Consider the following 20186-nt stretch of genomic DNA (forward strand, 5'->3'; position numbering starts at 1 on the left):
CTGGGTGGCTCAGTTGGTTAAGCCTCTGACTTTGGCTCAGGTCATGATCTCACGGTTTGTGAGTTCGAGCCCCACGTCGGGCTCTGTGCTGACAGCTCAGAGCCTGGAGCCTGCTTCGGATTCTGTGTCTCGCTCTCTCTCTCTGCCCCTCCCCTGCTCACGCTTTGTCTCTCGCTGTCTCAAAAATAAAACACTTAAAAAAAAAACAAAAAAACTAAAGTGTCTTACAGTAAGAAAACAACTCGAGAAAAATGAGCAAAGGATATAAACTGACTAAAGAAATATAAATTGATAATCTAACAAATGATGTGTAAATGCAGTCACAATTAAATAAATGTAAATTAAAACAAGATACCACTTTTCATCCAACAGACTAGGAAGATTAAAAAGTCAGTAATGTGTCCACTGTGTTAAGGTTTATAGAAATGGGTTGAAGTATATATACAACGTTGTATTAGTTTCAGGTGTATAATACAGTGAGACTGAACAATTCTATACATTTCTTAGTGCTCACCATGGTAAGTGTATACTTTTCTTTTTTTTTTTAAGATTTTATTTTTAAGTAAACTCTAAACCCATTGTGGGGCTTGAATTCACAACCCCAAGATCAAGAGTCACATGCTCCATTGAACTGAGCCAGCCAAGCACCCCTGATAATGTATTCTTAATCCCCTTTATCTTTTTCACCCATCCCCACATTAATTTCCCCTCTGGCAACCACCAGTTTGTTCTATGTATTTAAGAGTCTGTTTTTTGGTCTCTTTTCTTGTTTGTTCATCTGTTTTGCCTCTTAAATTCCACATAGGAGTGAAATCATATGATATTTGTCTTTCTCTGACTCATTTCACTGAGCATTATACTCTCTAGGTCCATCCATGTTGTTGCAAATGGTGAGATTTCATTCTTTTTTATGGCTGAGTAATATTCCATTGTATATATGTTACCTATATACCACATCTTTATTCATTCATCTATGAATGGATGCTTGGGATTGCTTCCATACTTAGCTATTGTAAGTAGTGCTGTAACATAAGAGTGCATAGATCTTTTTGAATTAGTGTTGAATTAGTGTTTTTGTTTTCTTTGGGTAAAAACCCAGTAATCGAATTACTGGATCATATAATAGTTATGTTTTTGACTTTTTGAGGAACCTCCATATTGTTTTTCATAGTGGCTACACCAATTTGCATTCCCATTAAAGTGTATGAGGGTTCCTTTTTCTCCACATCCTTGCCAACATTTGTTATATTCTTTTTGATTTTAGCCATTCTGACAGGTGTAAAGTGGTATCTCATACTGGTGTAGTCCCAATAGTTTAATTTTGCTTTTGTTTCCTTGCCTAAGGAGACATATATAGAAAAATGTTCTATAGCTGATGTCAAACAAATTGTTGCCCATGTTTTTTTCTAGGAGTTTTATGTTTTCAGGTCTCAAATTTAGACCTTTAATCCATTTTTAGTTTATTTTCATGTAATTGCATTCATAATTAAATAAATGCAAATTAAGACAAGGTACCAATTTTCTTCCAACACATTGGGAAGATTAAAAAGCTAGTAATAACCATTGTGTTCAGGGTTTGGAGAAATGTACACTCTCTTAAGTGTAGGTAAGACTATATATTAGAGTATGTATTGGTATGATCTTTGTGTAGAGCTACTTGGGAACTATCATAAAAATTTACTTTATAGTTCAAGAATTCCATTCCTGGTAACTTTTTTCAGTAAAATATCCTATGAACTTACATAAGTACATAAATATATGGAAATCATCTGAAATGAGTCTTCTATTTGTATGCTACTTTAGAGGTAAAATTTGCTTTTATATTCATCTCATTTGATTCTTGCAATTACCCTCTAAGACAAAAAAGATACATTTTACAGAAGAAACGTATTCAGAAAGATTAGGTGACTTCTTTGAAGTCACTCAACTAGTAGTGAGTAGGACCTGAATAAATCAGTTCTTTTCCCATTACACAATGCCTCCATACTGAACTCACTTCTAGGTAGCAGCTGTTTTCAGCTAAAACAGTAGTTAGGAAGCTACTGAAATGACAATCCCCTTGTATGGATACTGGGATCAGGAAGTGAGAGAATTATTCTGAAGATAACTCAAAGGTCGAGTCTAAGGAAACCTGGAGTCATCAGACGTTTCAGTGAACATTAAAAGGAAAAGGAGAGGATAAAAATTCTGAAAGTAAAAAGGTACTGAATAAAAGGCAATCGATGTCTAATTTTAAGCATTATTAAAATAGGGGGTGGGAGGGAGGAAAAAAGAAAAAAAAAAGATGTCAGTAGATTTTGACAGAATGAGACTTAAAACAGTTTCAAAGAAGCCCAATAATAAAGACAAATACTTTCATCTATACAGTTAATTATTTCTAGCATGTGAGGAAATACAATACCATTATACTCCATTTTATGGAAGAAGTAGTTTCAGAAAGGTTAAGTGACTTGTAGGTCACTCAACCCCTGAATGTGTAGCTGAGGCTGAGATTAGCACCATGTTCTCCCCTACACACTGCACCTGAGTCACACTGAGTGAGCTTTTTTTTTTGGGGGGGGGGTTCTCAAATGTGCCATGTTCAGTATTTTTCAAACATTGGTCACTTTGCACTACTCTCCCCACACTAATTCCCACCCCCACCCATAGCCCACAACATCCAATTACTACTTTTTCTTTAAATTTCAGTTCAATTATTCTTCCTTAGGGAAATTTATTTTGACACCCTGTCAAGGCCTAGCCCCCCTATTATTGTATTTTCTTATAGCACTGTATCTCTTTGTTTTGGCACTTCACAGATAGAATTTTATATTTACCGCATGATTTATTCTACTAACTGAAGCTCTGAGGGCAGGGGCCATACCTATCCTTTGCTTTTCATCCTATCTCCAGCTTTTAGCACAGCATGTGGGATTTTATTACTGGTCAAATATTTATGGAATAAGTGAAAACTCATTTAGTTTGATGCTCTAAATGAACCAGAGCATGTGAAAACAACTACACACACACACACACACACACACACACACACACACACACACACACACACACTCTCCTGACCTACACCTCACAAGTAATTTAGTAAAGGAGTTATAGCTACCCAAACTATAAAAACAAACTAAAATAAAACAAAGCAAAACAAAACAATCAGCATTACTTTGTTTTATGACACAGGACTTATTTTACAAAATTACATCTTCCTCATAATGCTGGGCAAGAAATTCTTTAAAAGAATTATTCCACAATTTATGGCCTGAAAAATTACACTTTTAATATTATATACTATAACAAGTAAATACTGCTGGTATTAGCCAGTATGTCATTCAAATACCAATCCTATTAAGGCTTGCAAATTTCTTTTTTTAGTAAATCTAGTGATATACATAGATCTTGGAAGGACACTGACTGAATTTCAATACTACTTATTAAACCCGCTCTTGCTTCAGATTCGTCTTCTGTAAAATAGGGAAAATAGTACACAGAAGGTTGTTCTGGAATTAAAGAAAATAATGGGTATGTTTTCGAAGTACTTTGAATAGAATCTGACACTAGTAAACTTGCATTAGCTATTACTATGGAATAATTTTGCACATGTTTCTATAATTTACATGTATAAACTCAGTTCTGTTTTGAGAGAGAGAGTGAGTGAGCAGAGGAGGGGCAGAGAGAGATGGAGACACAACAGATTCTGCACTGTCAGAGTGGAGCTCGTTTTTTAATGGGCTTAAAAAATTCAATTTGTATGAGCATTTAAAATTAATCTTATGTCAAATCTGATGTAAATATATTTCCTATTAGGAATGATAGCCTTTACTTAGGCTATTTAAAAAACAAGCAGAAAATTTTACGTAGCCAGTTTTACTGCCATACCTTTTGCTGATTTTCTGATTTCTGCCGTTACATCTATACTTATAAAGGGCTAGGGAATATTAACTTTCTTCTATAGTTTAATTCTTTTTACATCTAGAGTTAACTGAATACATTTCACATGGAAATAGTATAAACAGATTTTTAAAAAACTGATGATCAGTGGTACTCACATTATTTATTACATCCTTGTCTCTTCCAATGGTTTTCAATGTCATTGCTTAATGACATATGAAGCATATATTAAATCCTAGTTTAAAAAATGAATTCTTGGGGGTGCCTGGGTGGCTTAGTCAGTTGAGGGTCCGACTTCGGCTCAGGTCGTGATCTCACGGCTCTCGTGAGTTTGAGCCCTGCATTGGGCTTGCTGGTGTCAGCCTGTCAGCAACAGAGCCTGCTTCGGATCCTCTCTCTGACCCTCCCCTGCTCACGCTCTCTCAAAAAATAAAAAAAAAAAACATAAAAGAAATGAATTCTTGACTGACTATTCTGCTTCACTGATCAACAGATCTCTCCTTATATGAGATCTACACTGATCCATTATTGATATCACATTACTTATAATACAGCTTTTTAAAAAAAAAATATTAAATTTATTTACTTATTTTTGAGAGATTGAGAGAGAGCGAGCAAGCAGGGGAGGGGCAGGAAGAGAGGGAGACAGAATCCCAGGCAGGGTCTGCACTGTCTGCATGGAGCTGCATGTGGGGCTCGAACTCATGAACTGTGAGATCATGACCTGAGTCAAAACCAAGAGTCAGACGCTTAAGCAACTGAGCCACCCAGGCACCCTAAATTTTTATTTAAGTAATTTCTATACCCAATGTGGGGCTCGAACTCATGGCCCCACGATCAAGAGTCACGTGTACCTCTAATATGGTTTTAAGAAAGGACTTAATTAAAATATACCAAAATCCTATGTGAATAATACTAAATATAAATGTCAAGAAAATACATACAATACTTACCACTGGTTTGACAATGTTAGAAAGAAGTGCTTCAAAAGCTTTAGTTTCTTCATCTTTCTCTTAAAAAAAAAAAAAAAAAGAGTATTAAAAAATGAACTAAAAAACATTCATCCCTCTCCTTCCACAATGTGTCTTCTGAAACTATGTTTGTAATCTGAGATTTTTATTTCCTAGTTTTTACTTTAGTTCATATTCAGCAGTTTGTGGCTCTTCAGGATTCTTCACTTCAGTTTCTATTTCCATTTTAACTGTGATCACTAATTATAATACCATTATATATATATATATCTGAACCAGTCACTAAGTTTTTCTAATATAAAGTATATTGTTTTTCATAGTTAAAAAAAATACTCTCTGAAATTCTCATTTCCCAATCTCCTACCTCTTAACAGTTACAAGTTAACTATTTGTTTCTTAAAAGGTCTTAACTATGGTTCCCAAAATATAAATGACTTGACCAGAACTTGTATTCATAACTGATATATCTGAAACTTTAGCTTAACTCTTCTGAAATATCATTCATTCTGATTTCAGAATGATCAGAAGGTCTCAAAATTATGGGGAAATATTTTTGTTAATATAACAGTTATGAGGTTGTTAAAGCATTAAAATGTGTTGGTGAGGAATGGAATCATAAAGAAAAGGAAGTAGTGCTCCGAGTTCATATAGTAGAAATTACTCACAAGCTGGGGAAGGTTCCTAAGGAAATATGGGGATTTAAGAGAAAAAACTTCTGAAGAAAGTAATGGAGACTACTCAATCCTAACTACAGAGTATATAGATAGACTGGTAAATGACACAATGAGTTGCTTTCAAGGACTTACATATAAAGAAGTTGGGAGAAATAAAAAACTGAAGTTGATAAAAACCAGAACAGCCATGTCAAAGGCACAGAAAGAGAGGAAAATGAATCTGAATGAACTTTATTAGGGTTTTTCTTTCAGACAGAAATTTCTCTTGGCTAGTAAAATTTACAATATAAGGGAAATTACTAATTGAGCTTTCCCAAATTGTAAAAAGAAGTACCCTAGCAACAATTTGGGTTCTAAAACTTTTTCTCACATTTAGAAGTGTTATTAATCTACAGCTTATCTGGAGCATGATGAAATAACTGAAAGAATATACTTTTGGTTGATTAAATAATGATGAAAAGCACCAACAGGAATAGATGAGTGTTTTAAATAGTTACCTTCTATTTCTGTATCAATTTGTGCACCACCTTTCCCTTTCCCGGACTTGTTCTTTGTTGATCCTATGTTTACACCACTAGCATTTTGCGCTTTTATAAGCCCATTATGTTCATTTATGGGAGAAGGGCATTTCTGGGGTGATGATGGTGGACTGCTCATTTTATCCTTCTGTGTTCCTTGGCGATCCTTTAATTTTTTCTGCAAACGTTCATATGTTTTGCTAGATCTTTCATCTCTAAAGTTGGACCTTCCATGTGTAGAGTGAGCATCTAAGAAGAAATAAAAATAGAAGGAATGGGAAGTAAATTTATCATTACATTATATAAAAATTATTATGAAACATTACAAAGAATAATTCTGCAAAACAAAGCTATTTCTATTTATCCATCAACTGACAGAACCAAGCTTTTTGATTATAATTATATATATCAAATAAATTTAGAGATATTTCTCTTCTTCATCTTTTCCCAATTAACTATTAATCTACACAGAAGCAGCTTGGTGGTACGTTATGATAATCATAGGTGGGGAATAAGATCTGAACTGAAATGTGTACAGTTCTTTTTTTCTTCTGCTCTTTTGTAGCCATCATTTTTAGCATCTCTTTCAACTTCAAACATATAAAATACGTAAACAGAAAACCACCACCTGCCTAAATTCCCTGACGACTAAAACAAAACAAAAAACAAAACACCACAAACCAAATCATCACTGAAAAATAAAGTTTTAGGAATTAAGGAAAAAAAGTTCGATTGTTTACTAAGAACAGAATCCAGGTACAAAATACTGCATCTCTGTATATCATAAACTCAAGGGTGTAATTCAGAAGAACATATTTATTTTACTAAAAGTCACATAACACTATAATAAAATCAATAAACTCCAAAAATATTGTTAAATTAATTGTCTTCAGAGTTTTTTAGTTTCAATTTAAAATCTGTAATGAGAAAAATATTTTTTAAAAAGCCTCAAAAATCTTAGTAAAGTTTTCATTTATCAGTGTTTTAAGAAAATTAGTACAATACTCTTGAAATGAGTATCACAAGGATAGGTACATAAAACATTAGCATAAAAAAAAAAATAGGCATTTGGTTATCTACATGTAAAAGAATGAGTCTGGACACCTACCTCACACCATATACAAAAATTAAAATGAGTCAAAGACCTAAATGTAGGAAGTAAAACTATTAAACTCATAGAAGGAAACACAGCTGTAAATCTGTATGACTTTGGGTTAGATAATAGTTTCTTTGATACGACACCAAAAGCACAAGCAATCCAAGAAAAATAAATCAGATTCACCAAAATTTTCTTTTCTGCATTAAAGGATACCACTGAGAAAGTGAAAAGACAATATGGGAGAAAATACCTGCATATCATAAATCTGATAAGGACTTGTATCCAGAATACATCAAAACTATTACAGCTCAACAATAAAAAGACAAATAACCCAAATAAAAAAAATGAGTGCAGGATTTGAACGGACATCTCTTGAAAAAAGATAAACAAATGGCCACTAAAGCAAATGAAAAGATGTTCAATATCAGTAATGAGACAAGCAAATCAAAACCACAATGAGACAAAAGTTCATACTTACCAGAATGGCTAGAATCAAGTTTTAACAAGGATATGGAGAAATTAGAACCCTCACACATTGCTGATAGAAATGTAAAATAGTGCAAACACTAAGGACAAGTTTTGCAGCTTCTCAAGAAGTTAAACATAAAATTACTATATAAGCCAGCAATTCCACTCTTAGATATATACCCAGAAGTGAAAACCTGTCTACTTGTTTACAACTGTCAAGGCATCATTATTCATAATAGACAAAAAGTGGAAATAACTCAAATGCCCATCGGTTAATAAATGAGTAAACAATGTTATATCCACATAATGTAGTACTTTTCAGCCATAAGCAGGGAGTATCATCATGCTACACTCTTGAACTAAGCCTTAAATAGCCTAAATGAAAAAATGCTAGACATAAAACAACATATTGATTGAACATTTATATCAAATATACATATTGTGCATATATTTATATGAAGGAGCTAGAATTTCCTTTTCATGGAGGCAGCTACTGGTTATAAAACTGTTATTTGGATCCAGTGGCGGATGCTTTGGCTTATAATCTTAAATACAATACGACTCTTGTCTTCCATCACCGGGTAGCTAGTTTTTAAATTTGTACCCTTTAATGGGTTTGTATTTTTCACTTTCCTTCACAACATTATGAATCATATCCACGTATTCTAATATCCCCTCTGAACAACAATGGGTTCTAACAATGCGAAATAGCAATAATTATCACATCTAGTTTTTTATTGTAATTTTCTCAAACACCTTTTTAAAAATAAGTCATAATAGAAGAATGAGACTGATTTGTAGTATAAACTCTTACTACTCAAGTTTTCACTGGACCACTGCATGAGCCTTACCTGGGAGTTTGTTAGAGATGCAGAAATCCAAACTCCACCCAGACCCACAGAATCAATATGCATTACTTGGGCAACAGAAGTTAAGTTTGAAAAGTATATATGATACATGACATAACATATAAGATACTGCTTATAGGCTATGCTGTGTATTTAAAGTTCTATATTTAGAGTTGTTTACTCTGTAAATTTACTAAACATTAATGATAGATACTACTAAGTGCAGGTGACAAATAAAAAAGATTTAGTTCTCAGGGGGTTTACTGTCAAACAACGAAGACAGACATACAAATTAAAACAAAATCAAACTGTGTTAAGTTCTGTGAAGGAAACAGGTTTCAGTGTGAGTGACTGATAAGATCACAGAGGGTCTCTATGAAAGCTGAAATCTATCGGGAAAAAAACAGAGCCTTCCACAGAAAAGGGAAAAGAGCATTCCTGGTGGAGAGAACATGGTGTTCTCAAAAAGAGCTTGGAGGTTTTGAAAAGCTGAAGGGGGTGGGTTGGGGACAAGTGGAACAAAGCAGTCAGAGGCCACAGGGCAGGGCCTTATCCAGGCCAGTGGTTTGCAACCAGGGCCAATTTTGGCCCATAGGGTTCATTCAGCAATGTGTGGAGATAATTTTAGTTGTCACAACTGGGTGAGGATAGGGGAGGGTGGGTTGATATGCTACTGTCATCTGGTAGGTAGACAGCATGGCTTCTCCTGAATATCCTACAATGCAGTTTTGTGCTCCAAAACAAAGACTCATCCATTCCCAAATATCAAGAGTACAGAGGTTGAGAAATCCTGGTCTAAGGCAAGGTTCAGGATTTTATTCTAAATAAAATGAAAAGTTTAAATAAAAATAGAAATCAGATTTATATTTTAAAATGATCACTCTGGCTGAGCTTGGATGGCTGGGGGCAAGAATGACAGCAGAGAACCAACTGGAAAACTGCTCTTGCAGTTGTTCTGACAAGAGCTGACAGTGGACTAGATCTGAGTAGAAGTGGGGAAAAAAGTAGATAAAACTGGGAAACTTCTGAAAGTAAAGCTGGTAACAATTGATGCAGGGGTTAAAGAAGTAACAATCAAATTTGACTATATGCCTTTCACTTGAGCAAACTGAGTGGCAGTGGTATCACGTATCAAGACAAAGACGACAGAGAAAAAGCAGGCTACATAATTGAGATTTATGTTTAGAAACAATATAACTGAGATGCATGAGACATTTAAGTGGAGGTATCAAGAAGAAATTAAGCCTTCTGAAGCTTAGAGGCCAGGTTTTGGCTGGAGATACAAATCTGAGAGGAATTAGTATATGGTATTTAAACCCATAGGAAAGAATAAGATTACTTCTTTGTGGATGTGTGTGTGGTTGTCTATTCTTCCCAATAATTTGTTAACTCCCTGGGGGCCAATGTTGTATCTTATTTTGTTTTTTCAGTCCTTTACATAACCTAGCAACTTTGGTAAGTGGCATCACAGCTTTAAGGATTTAACAATAGTATGATTACTCCTGGCTGAAAACTTTCCTCAGAGCCTAGTTGGCAAGACAGAGAAGAAAAGCTCTGGTTTGAATATATCCTCACTAAATATTGCTGCATGATAGAAGTTATTTTACCTTTTTGATTTTGTTTACTTTTTGCTTTGAAGGGTGATCATGAGGATTAAATACTTAACACAGTGCTTGGGCAAGAGAACATGAGTATGACACTAGGTTGGTCATTTCTTTTATATAATAGGAGGATAGACAGCATCTGTTCTATCCAAGTAAAGAAGAACTAATTCCATAAAATAGGAATATTTTTTATCTTACCTACATCTCCATATACTTGAGAAGATTGATACTGTGGCATATACTGTGTTGCCATGTCTCCAGCTCCGGTCACTGGTGAGTACATATGGCGTGGTGGAGGGGGCATCATGGTTGGGACAGGAATGAAACCAGGCAGAGGAGGAGGATGTGGAGAACGGTGTATAACTGTGTGACCACCAGGATGAAACTCTGGTGCCTGAGGAACCACAACAACTCTCCGAACACCATTGTCTTCAATAACCTACAAATTGAACATTAAACATTTCTTCCATAAGATATAAGCAATTCTTTTGTAAAAGGTTAGAGTAGGAATTTTTATAGCATTAGAAGTTCATTAGAAGTTCATATTAAATACACTAAGTACACACGAATTAGTAGTGAACAAGATGAGGTAGTTTTTATTATACAATGCAATATAAATCTTAAAACACTGATGAGATTAGCTAAATAATAATACAAATAATGAACTACAATATCAGGTATTTATTCCTATGTGTTATGTGCATTTAGTGATGCGTTAACAACAAAAGGAGACTCAAGGAAATTTTTGGGTCAAATAACAACAGGATTAGGAATTAATTTCCTTTTCCATATTATGGGTAGGAATAAGCTGTGGAAAGAACACAAACTGTGAAATAGATATGGGGAAAAAAACTGGATCCAGGTATCTAAAATCAACCATATATTGCATTTAGGTACAAAATTCTTATGACCATGACCAGGAGAATTTTAACAGTTGAGGATCTTTTCAAGGGAGACAAACACCTAATATATTATTAACTCCCAGTTAAGCAAAGTATCTGTGGCTTTCAGTTTTAGAAATTATATATTTTCTTAAAGTTTTTATTTTAATTCCAGTTGGTTAACATACAGTGTCAAATTAGATTCTGGTGTACAATATAGTGAGTTAACACTTCCATACAACCCTGGATGCTCCTCACAAGTGCACTCCTTATTCTCCATCACCTATTTAACGCCAACTCCCCACACCCCACCGCCCCCGCTCTTGTAACCATCTGTGTGTTATCTATAGTTAAGTGCCTATTTCTTGGTTTGCCTCTCTGCTCCTTTTTTTTTTTTTTTTCCATCTGCTCGTTTGTTTTGTTTCTTAAAATTCCACATATGTGTGAAGTCATCTAGTATTTGTTTTTCTCTGACTTATTCTGCTTGGCATAATAAATACTCTCTAGCTTCATCTGTGTTGTTGCAAATGGCAAGATTTCATTCATTTTTATGGCTGAGTAATATTCCATTTTATATATACACCAAATCTTTTTTTCCCCTCAGATCTAGTATTAGGGTTCGGTTTAGTGACAGAAGAATGGTTAGAGTTAGGGTTAGGGACAGTGTGAGGGTATGTGCCTAACTCTAACCTCTAACCTTAACCCTGAAGCTATCCTTCTGGAGAGGTCTCTGAAGTACTGGATAATAGGCACATATCCTCACACTGTCCCTAACCTTAACCATTATTCTGGCCCTAACCCATACCCTAATCTTAGAAATCATACCTTTTTGAAATGGGGTTTAAACTGTAGGAAAGGAGTTTTTAAAATGACAGATTTATTCCCTTTGAACCTCATTGGAGCTACAAGGAAAGCCTTCTGGATATAGGATTTTATCTCAAAATTAGGAATTCTTCTACCAAAACAGGGCCCCTACCTTTTTATTTTTATTTATTTTTTAATTGTTTTTAAACTTTTATTTATTTTTGAGAGAGACAGAGAGTAAGCGGGGAAGGGGCAGATAGAGAGGGAGACACAGAATCCAAAGGAGGCTCCAGGCTCTGAGCTGTCAGCACAGAGCCTGATGCAGGGTCAAACCCACATACAGATCATGACCTGAGCCGAAGTCTGATGCTTAACCGACTGAGCTACCCAGGTGCCCCAAGGGCCCTTACCTTTTTAGACTTACAAGATTACTATCAAGGTATAAGAAATCAATAATAATACTTTTCCTCTTCCTAAAGAAACAGAAAATTATTGAAATGCAAAGCGCTAACTTAAAGGCAAATCCTGCTATTTTCAGGAAGAACAAGTTTTACTATTCTTTTTATTTATTTATTAAAAGCTTTTTTTTAAAGAAAATGTTTATTTATTTTTGAGAGAGAGAGCAAGCGAGCACAAGTGGGGGAGAGGCAGAGAGAGGGAGACACAGAATCTGAAGCAGACTCCAGGCTGAGCTGTCAGCACAGAGCCTGACGCAGGGCTAGAATTTAGAAACTACGAAATCATGACCTGAGCCAAAGTCAGACGCTTAACCGACTGAGCCACCAAGGCACCCCAAGTTTTCTTAAGAATAGCAAATTTTGGGGGTGCATGGTTGTCTCAATAGGAAAAGCATGCAACTCTTGACCCTGGGGTTATGAGTTTGAGCCCCATGCTGGGGGTAGAGATTACATAAATAGACTTAAAAAAAAAAAAAAGTAGCAATTTTTGTATTATAAATATATACATGCTTGGTAGATATATTAGAAAACACACTTGTTTAGGTATAGATAAGCTTAAATTACAAATAAATAATTATTGCTTTAGAAAAATTATAGTTACAATTAAAACAGCCTATTAAACTACCCTTACCTGTTGGAGTAGGAGAGGACTTGTAACATAGGACTAGAAGACCAAATGACTTCGCTGTTTTTTACATACTAACTCTAGAACTATAAATGCCTTGCTTCCAGCAAAATAAATGTCACATATCCTGCTTTTCTCCCTATTTTAACTCAGTTTTGAATTTAAAGCCTCAGACAAGTGTATGTAATTGGTAGAAATGAAATATCTGGATCCCTAGCTGGAGAATCTGGAAACCATAGCTTTTCAGCCTCTAACCCACAGGAAGGGACATTAGGAGTCTGGAGTGGATTTTGAATAAGCCAAACCAGTGTCTGTTGCAATACACTACTTTCACCATTATCAACTCTCCAACTCACAAATATTAAATGACTCCCGTTGTTGATAGGATTACAGTCCATATTCTCTGACACTGTTCAGTCTTGCTCCAACCTACCTTCCTAGATGTATTTTTCTTCTACACCAAATCCTGAACCCTTAACTCCAGCCAGGCTGGTATACTAAAAACCTATCTTCATACAGACCTATACATTTCTGTATCTTGGACTTTTGTTTGTGCCATCTTTCTTCTACTCTTTGCCTCCCCTTAATCTATAACTACACAAATCCCATCCATCCTTCCATATCTAGCTCTAACTTTACCTTCTCCATTCATTTTAAAAGCATTTTTTAAAGTTTATTGATTTTTATTTTGAGAGAGAGCGTGAGCAGGGGGAGGGGCAGAGAGCGAGAGAGAGACAGAATCCCAAGCAGGCTCTGCACTGACAGCAGGGCTCGATCTCACAAACTGGGAGATCGTGACCTGAGCCAAAATCAAGAGCTGGATGCTTAACTGACCAGGCACCCCTAAAAAATAATTTGTTTTTGACCACAACAAAGACATTGGTAATAATTAAGGCAAGAAACTAATGTGAGTAATGTCTTCGTAGGGTCACATACACTAATAGGGAGGATAAACACAAAAACAGAAGTAAATCATTTATATAATTTTGCAAGGTGATAAATATTATGGGGGGAAAAACAGGTAAGTGAGACCAGAAGTATTGTGGGAGTAGGACAGATTGCAGATAAGACAGAGTGACTAGGATACGCCTTATTGGCAAAATGAAATTTGAGCAGAACTGAAGGAATTAGCCATGGAGAAATCTGGAAGTGTGTTCTGGGCAGAGAAAACAGAACAAAGCCCCTAATAGATATAAGTAGCTTTAGTAGGAAGTCAGTGCAACTGGCTCAGTGTAAGAAGGAAGGGTAGAAGCAGGTAAGGTCAAAGAGTTAAAGGGAGTGGCCAGGTCAGGTAGGGCCATATGAGCTATTAAATACATGGACTTCAGTATTTACTCTCAGTGAAAGGGAAAACAATCACAAAGTTTTGGGCAGAAGGGTGATATAAGCCACTGGTGCCTAGCCAGAGGTGATTTTGTCCCCCTAAAGGGCATTTGGCAGTATCTGGAGACATTTTTGGCTGTCACAACTGGGGGGCAGATACTACCAGAATCTAGTAGGTAGAACGGTCAGAGATGCTGCTCAATACCCTACAACACAGCAGACAATTCCCTATAACAAAAATTATCGGGCCTAATAAAATGTTTGTAGTGTCAAAGTTGAGAAATCTTGATATAACCTTACAATTAATAGGATTACTCTCTGGCTACTGAGTTGAGAATAGATTGTAGGGCAAGGGAAAAAAACAGGGAAACCAAGGAAAACAGGAAGCTATTGCAGTATCTAGGCAAGAAATGGTGGTGGGTTGGAGCAGGTGGTAAAAAGACATCCGCATTCTGCATATATTTGAAGGCAGAACAACAAGATTAGCTGATGACACCACTGGAGAAGTGAGAACAAGAAGTTATGGAAGGGTGGTGTTCCATCAACTGTGAAGGGGAAGGCTGTAGGGTAGAATAAATTATTTTGGGGGGTGAGATTTGGAGTTTTAGGTTTTGGACACATGAATTTGCTTATGTCTATGAGACATCTAAGTGGAAATGTTGAGTATGTAGTTAGATATACTAGTCTGTAGTTCTGAAAAGACTGCAAAAGGGCAACCAAGCAAGGTAGGAAGAGGACTGTGGAGTCTGGAAGTTTGGTGAAGTGTATTAAGGAGGAAAGATCAACTTTGCTGCTGAAAGGTCAAGTAAAATGAAGACTAAAAGCTGACCACTGGATTTGGCAATGTGAAAGTCACTGTGACTTGGATGAGGACAGTTTTGGTCCTCATCCCCTAATCACAGGGGCAGACCCTGACTGGAGTGGGTAAGAGACAAAGTGGGGAGCAGAATTAGAGAGATAAAAGCCCAATTTTGGGAACTATTCCTGCAGAGGGGAACATAGAAATAGAGTGGTGGCTAGTAGTAGTAGAATCAAATATCTTAAAATTTGTTTTTAGGGAGAGCAATTACAACATGCCAATATACTAATCAGAATGACCCATCAGAGAATAAGAAATTGATGATGTGGAAGAGAGAGGAGAAAATGCAGGCAAAAGGGAATGGGATCCAAGACTCCAATGGGGGCACTGGGTCTAGACAGGAGCAGGAAAGTCTGTCTCTGTTCTAGGTGAAAAGGAAGAGTGTTAGTTGAGATGAGAGGGCAGAACACGTAACCCCAAATGTTGGTAGAGATGCGGGGCTAGGGGTCTGCAGAAGGTTTATTTTGATTGATTTCCATGAACCCTATCCCGACACCACAATCTCAATGACCTCTCCCTCTTATCATTTCTATTACATTTATTCTGTATCACTTGGTAGGTATTTATAACACTGCAGTGTTTGTAACTTTCCAAATGCATGTGTTTTATAACTTAACTGTAAGTTCCTCAAGGGACACGTATTAACTATTTAATGCTTGTAACAATATTACAAATAGGTACTATTATCTCCATTTTTCAGATGGGGAAACTGAGGCATACAGATGCTAAGTAACTCACTAAGATCACACAGGCAGTAAGTGGAGGAGCCAGTATTTGAACTCTTGCAGTTTGGCTTTAATTCCATGTCCTATCCATTTTGTAGACACAGAATCCACAGGTACCTGTCCTCCAGGGTCTTTTTAAATTTCACAACACAAGTGAGATATCTCACTGGTTAAATAGAAATGGCTAAATTACTTATGAAATTAAAAACCACTTTTCTTCTGAAAACGAACATTTAAAATACAAAGATAAGCTGTGGGAAAGAAGAATAGGAAGCTATTGTTTATTTGGTACAGTTTCAGTTCTGCAACTGAAGAGCTCAGAAACAGATGGTAGTGAAGGGAGTACAACACAGAATATGCTTAATACCACTGAACTGTACATTTAAAGTTATAATGGTAAATTTTGTTATGTATATTTTAACACAATTTTAAAAAAGAAAGCTAAGAAACAGAAAAAAAACCCAAAAAATAAACACAACCAGGCAGACTAGGACCAAGAAAGTGTAGAGAACTGTTCCACTTCAAGTAACCATCTGAACAGCCAGTAGCTTTAGGGTGAGGCTGGGGTCACAAACTATCCGCTAAGTCCAGCTGCTGACAAAAAACCAACCATGTAGACACTGAATTTTATATTAACAGGGTACACCAATGGTGATGATTAAAATAAAATCAACAAATTGTGGGGAAAAAAAGATAAAATACAATACAAATTAGTCTTTGTTAAAAAAAATTAAAACAAAGATAAGACAATGAAATAGAATTAAATAGGGCTATCCGCATAGATCTGACCATCTAATCACATATGCCACACAATTTCTAGTGAGACAAAGCTTTGTTTTCCCCCCTTTATTGAACACAAACATAATTAAAAGGGGCTGCAGAAAAAGGAGGTTGTATTTACTATCTGTGTTCTCCACCAGAATATATGATAAATGACAAATCTGTTCTGCTTACCATCTTCTTCCTAACACCTGGAACAAGTCCTAGGTATGGCAGATGCTCAAAGAAATTTGCTGAATCAATGATATGATCAGAAATAATGTATTCCATTAGTTCTACTAGAATGCCACATTACCTTCTCTCCCCTCTTAACACCACCATGCTATTAGAATTCTGTAACTTCCTCAACTCTTACAACCTTTGCCTATGCTTAATTTTTAGCAACCTACTTCTATGGCTTCACCCTGAACCTAAAACTATTCCCACTTTAAGTTATTAAATAATAATATAGGTATTTCTGGCCACTCATTCAACAGATATTTATTTATATACCTAACTATACATACATACACCATAATGTCAGTAAGTAACCACAACCTTTATCTCCAACTCCTATTATAACTCTTTATCCGCACCTAAACATCTAAGCCCCACTACCTTGCAGTCCCTTACACTGCTGCTCATGGCTTTTAGCTGTTCTCCCAAGGAGAGACAGAGAAGACAGAGATCAGACAGGTATGTAAAATCTTTGAAAAAAGTAGGCCTCACTGCTGTGTGCTGACATAAAAGCAAAGTGAAATCCCAAGTCCAGCTCAAAGGAGTAATCTGAAATTTTCCTGAAGTTGACACAGCCCCTTTCCCCACATTAGGAGATCTACAATCCCCTTCCTGTCAGGTACTCTCTCATCACCATAACAACACACATTCCATAAAAAAACAGGGGGGTCATTAAAGAAAGGGAGGAGAGAACTTTTGATGCTGCTTTTCAGGCATCCCATTCAGGTAGTCTATAATCTTTTCTTGATAAATCATTAATTTTATCACTAAAATATCAAGTGTTATTCTGTGCTGCAATGCTCTTCAGGTCTCTAAGTTAGTATAATTTGCCAGTAAATTAAGTTCCTTCTCCTCCTATCACCATCTGTTTTGTGTGTCTGAGTTTGCTTTGTGTTTTGAGTTTTATAGTTTTTGTTTCCCCATTTGATATCTTAGTTCAGTTGGCACATATTTCTGCTTCTGCTGAAGCAGGTCAGTCTCTCACAAGCTTCCCTTTCTTGTTAAACTATAAAGCTCATTAAGGTTATGTCTAAAATTATGTTTGTAATTTTGTAGTTCATCAAAAGGCTAAAGGGAAATACATGTTTACAGAGTGTGACTCTAGGTTATAACATTCAGTGCAATTCTTTTTCCTGCCCTATTTTTACCCTTTCCAAGTTTTCTACATAATCATGATCAGAAAAATATATATTTAAAATATACAACTATACTTATGCATTATCACTGAATACATTTTCTATTTTCTATTAGCTTGTTCGTAAAATTAATGTTCCTTTATATTTAAGAATCTAGTGAACAATTTTTCTTTCTGCATATCATTTTAACTAGTTTTAGGTCTCTCATATTGGACAGTATCTTATATAGTTTCATGGTTAATAAAAAATGCTTTTTAAAAAGTAATGATTTCTAAAAATGAGGATTCATTTTCTGACCCAACAATATAAGTTATGTAACTAAAAATTAAGTGACTATTTTAAGAACTATTTTTGTTCACTAGTGGCAAAGGGGGAAAACTGTCTTTACGAACTCTATGCCTCTCAAGGCAAGGGCATTTTACATTTTTATAATAGCAACCTTCTTTTCAAAACTTAAGGTAAACAGAATAAATGCAGGTTCCCATTACTTTTGAGTAGAATGCTGAAGTATAGAGCAATAAAGTACAAAGATTATAAAATAAACAATAATATAGAAGTCTTGAATAAGAATACAGAGGAAGTACAGTACAATATTAGCAACTTTAACATTAATAGGTTTGGGTTTTGCAAATATCAAATGAGAAAAACAGAACCAATTATTCCTTAAGTTACTGATACCCTAATGTTGTTAAAAATGAAGTTAAAATATACGTATGAGTAAATGATGAGTTAATATCTGAAGTGCTTCTAAACTTAATAGGGGCATGCCATTGGTGCAAACATCACAAATTTAAAGGCTGATATATCCTAGGTAAATCATAATTTCTTCATATGTTTTCCCCGTAAGTACTTTTGTTTAATCTTGATCTTAATCTTGCGTAGCTCAGGCAGTTAAGCGTCTGACTTTGACTCAGGTCATGATCTCCTGGTTCGTGGGTTCGAACCCTGTGTTGGGCTCTGTGCTTGATAGCTCAGAGCCTGGAGCCTGCTTTGGATTCTGTTGTCTCCCTCTCTGTCTGCCCCTCCCTTGCTTGTGCTCTCTCTCTCCTAAAAGTAAATATTAAAAAATTAAAAAAAAAATCTTAATCTTAATCTTAAATTAAGATCTATGTACCTTTGGGACCTTTTACTTTCCTGCCCCAATATGCTCTAAGGTAGCTAATATTATTATTTCCTCAGCAAAAGAGCTAAACAATCCCAACACTGGATTTTTATTTCTGTAGTCCTTACTTGCTTGACCTAACTTTTTAGGATGCATAAATTTGCTGAATCCTATTAGTATGTACTTTAATTATATGATAACACAGCAAACATACATTTTTGGCCCTCTTTAGATCACTGCCTTTCACCAAAAGATACACATACATATAGCAGGGATTAGAGGCAATGAAACCTGTTGCAAAAAAAGAAGATAACTGCGTAAAAGTCTAAAAGAAGGCCATAGATGACAAATATTAATGCATTTAAATTAAAAAAAATTATGTTTTTATTTATTTATTTATTTATTTATTTATTTATTTATTTATTTATTTTTATATTTATTTTTGAGACAGCGCATGTGTGAGTAGGAGAGGGGCAGAAAGAGAGGAAGGCATAGAATAAGCAGGTTCCAGGCTCTGAGCTGTCAGCACAGAGCCCGATGCAGAGCACGAACCCAGGAACCATGAGATCATGTCCTGAGTTGAAGCTGGACGTTTAACCAACTGAGCCACCCAGGTGAGGTGCTCCGGGATTCACGCATTTAGCATGTGTGCCATTTGGTTCCTGCTGAGCCACATGCAACCTATACTTATTATAGCTATTTATGTGTCTTAACATTTGGCTCAACTCCCAGGTTCCATATTTGCTAAGAAAATTATGTTTCCTTATGTGTCAAATTTTGGACAATTACTAAGTGCTTAGCTGTGCCCAGAACCTGGCTCTTAATAACTATTTTCTAACTTTAGAAATCGTGGATGCTAGGAAATGGGGGGTTATTTTGACAGTGATGTCAAAATGCTAGAATCCAGTTTTGCATAGTGAGTACTTAGATTATTTCCATAATGATGAGATTATAGATTTTTGTCTCTTGATTAGCCCTGTGTACTTGAAAATGATACATTTCCTAGAGACAGTCTTAATCTTCAATTAAGGTAGATAATAGTAGCCCCACTAGCCTCACATAATCCTTCCAGTAAGATTTTTGTTAAGTTTATTCACTTATTTGACAAATATTTATGAAATATCAACCGCATCTGAGTTATTCCTAGAACAAAAGTAGTTAAAAGGAAGCTCCTATCCTGAAGGAATGTAAAATCCCATAAAATCCCACAATT

At 35.6% G+C, this 20186-nt stretch overlaps 1 protein-coding gene across 6 annotated transcripts in view; it reads right to left on the minus strand.

The window, feature by feature from the left end:
- FNDC3A (fibronectin type III domain containing 3A) overlaps positions 1 to 20186 on the minus strand; it is a 143109-nt gene that overhangs the window by 38206 nt on the left and 84717 nt on the right. For 5 of the 6 annotated variants that reach the window (XM_042967852.1, XM_042967922.1, XM_042967702.1 and 2 more), the window contains 3 exons: positions 10263 to 10503; positions 6025 to 6294; positions 4836 to 4894 (listed from right to left, as the gene is read on the minus strand). In XM_042967852.1, coding sequence (XP_042823786.1) covers positions 4836 to 4894; positions 6025 to 6294; positions 10263 to 10503 — 570 coding nt within the window. Of the gene's footprint in view, positions 1 to 4835; positions 4895 to 6024; positions 6295 to 10262; positions 10504 to 17227; positions 17314 to 20186 lie in introns of those variants that run through there. The other variant, XM_042967935.1, reaches the window with a different exon arrangement.

This window comes from Panthera tigris, chromosome A1, assembly GCF_018350195.1.
Source record: "Panthera tigris isolate Pti1 chromosome A1, P.tigris_Pti1_mat1.1, whole genome shotgun sequence".
In the NCBI taxonomy this organism is placed as follows: domain Eukaryota; kingdom Metazoa; phylum Chordata; class Mammalia; order Carnivora; family Felidae; genus Panthera; species Panthera tigris.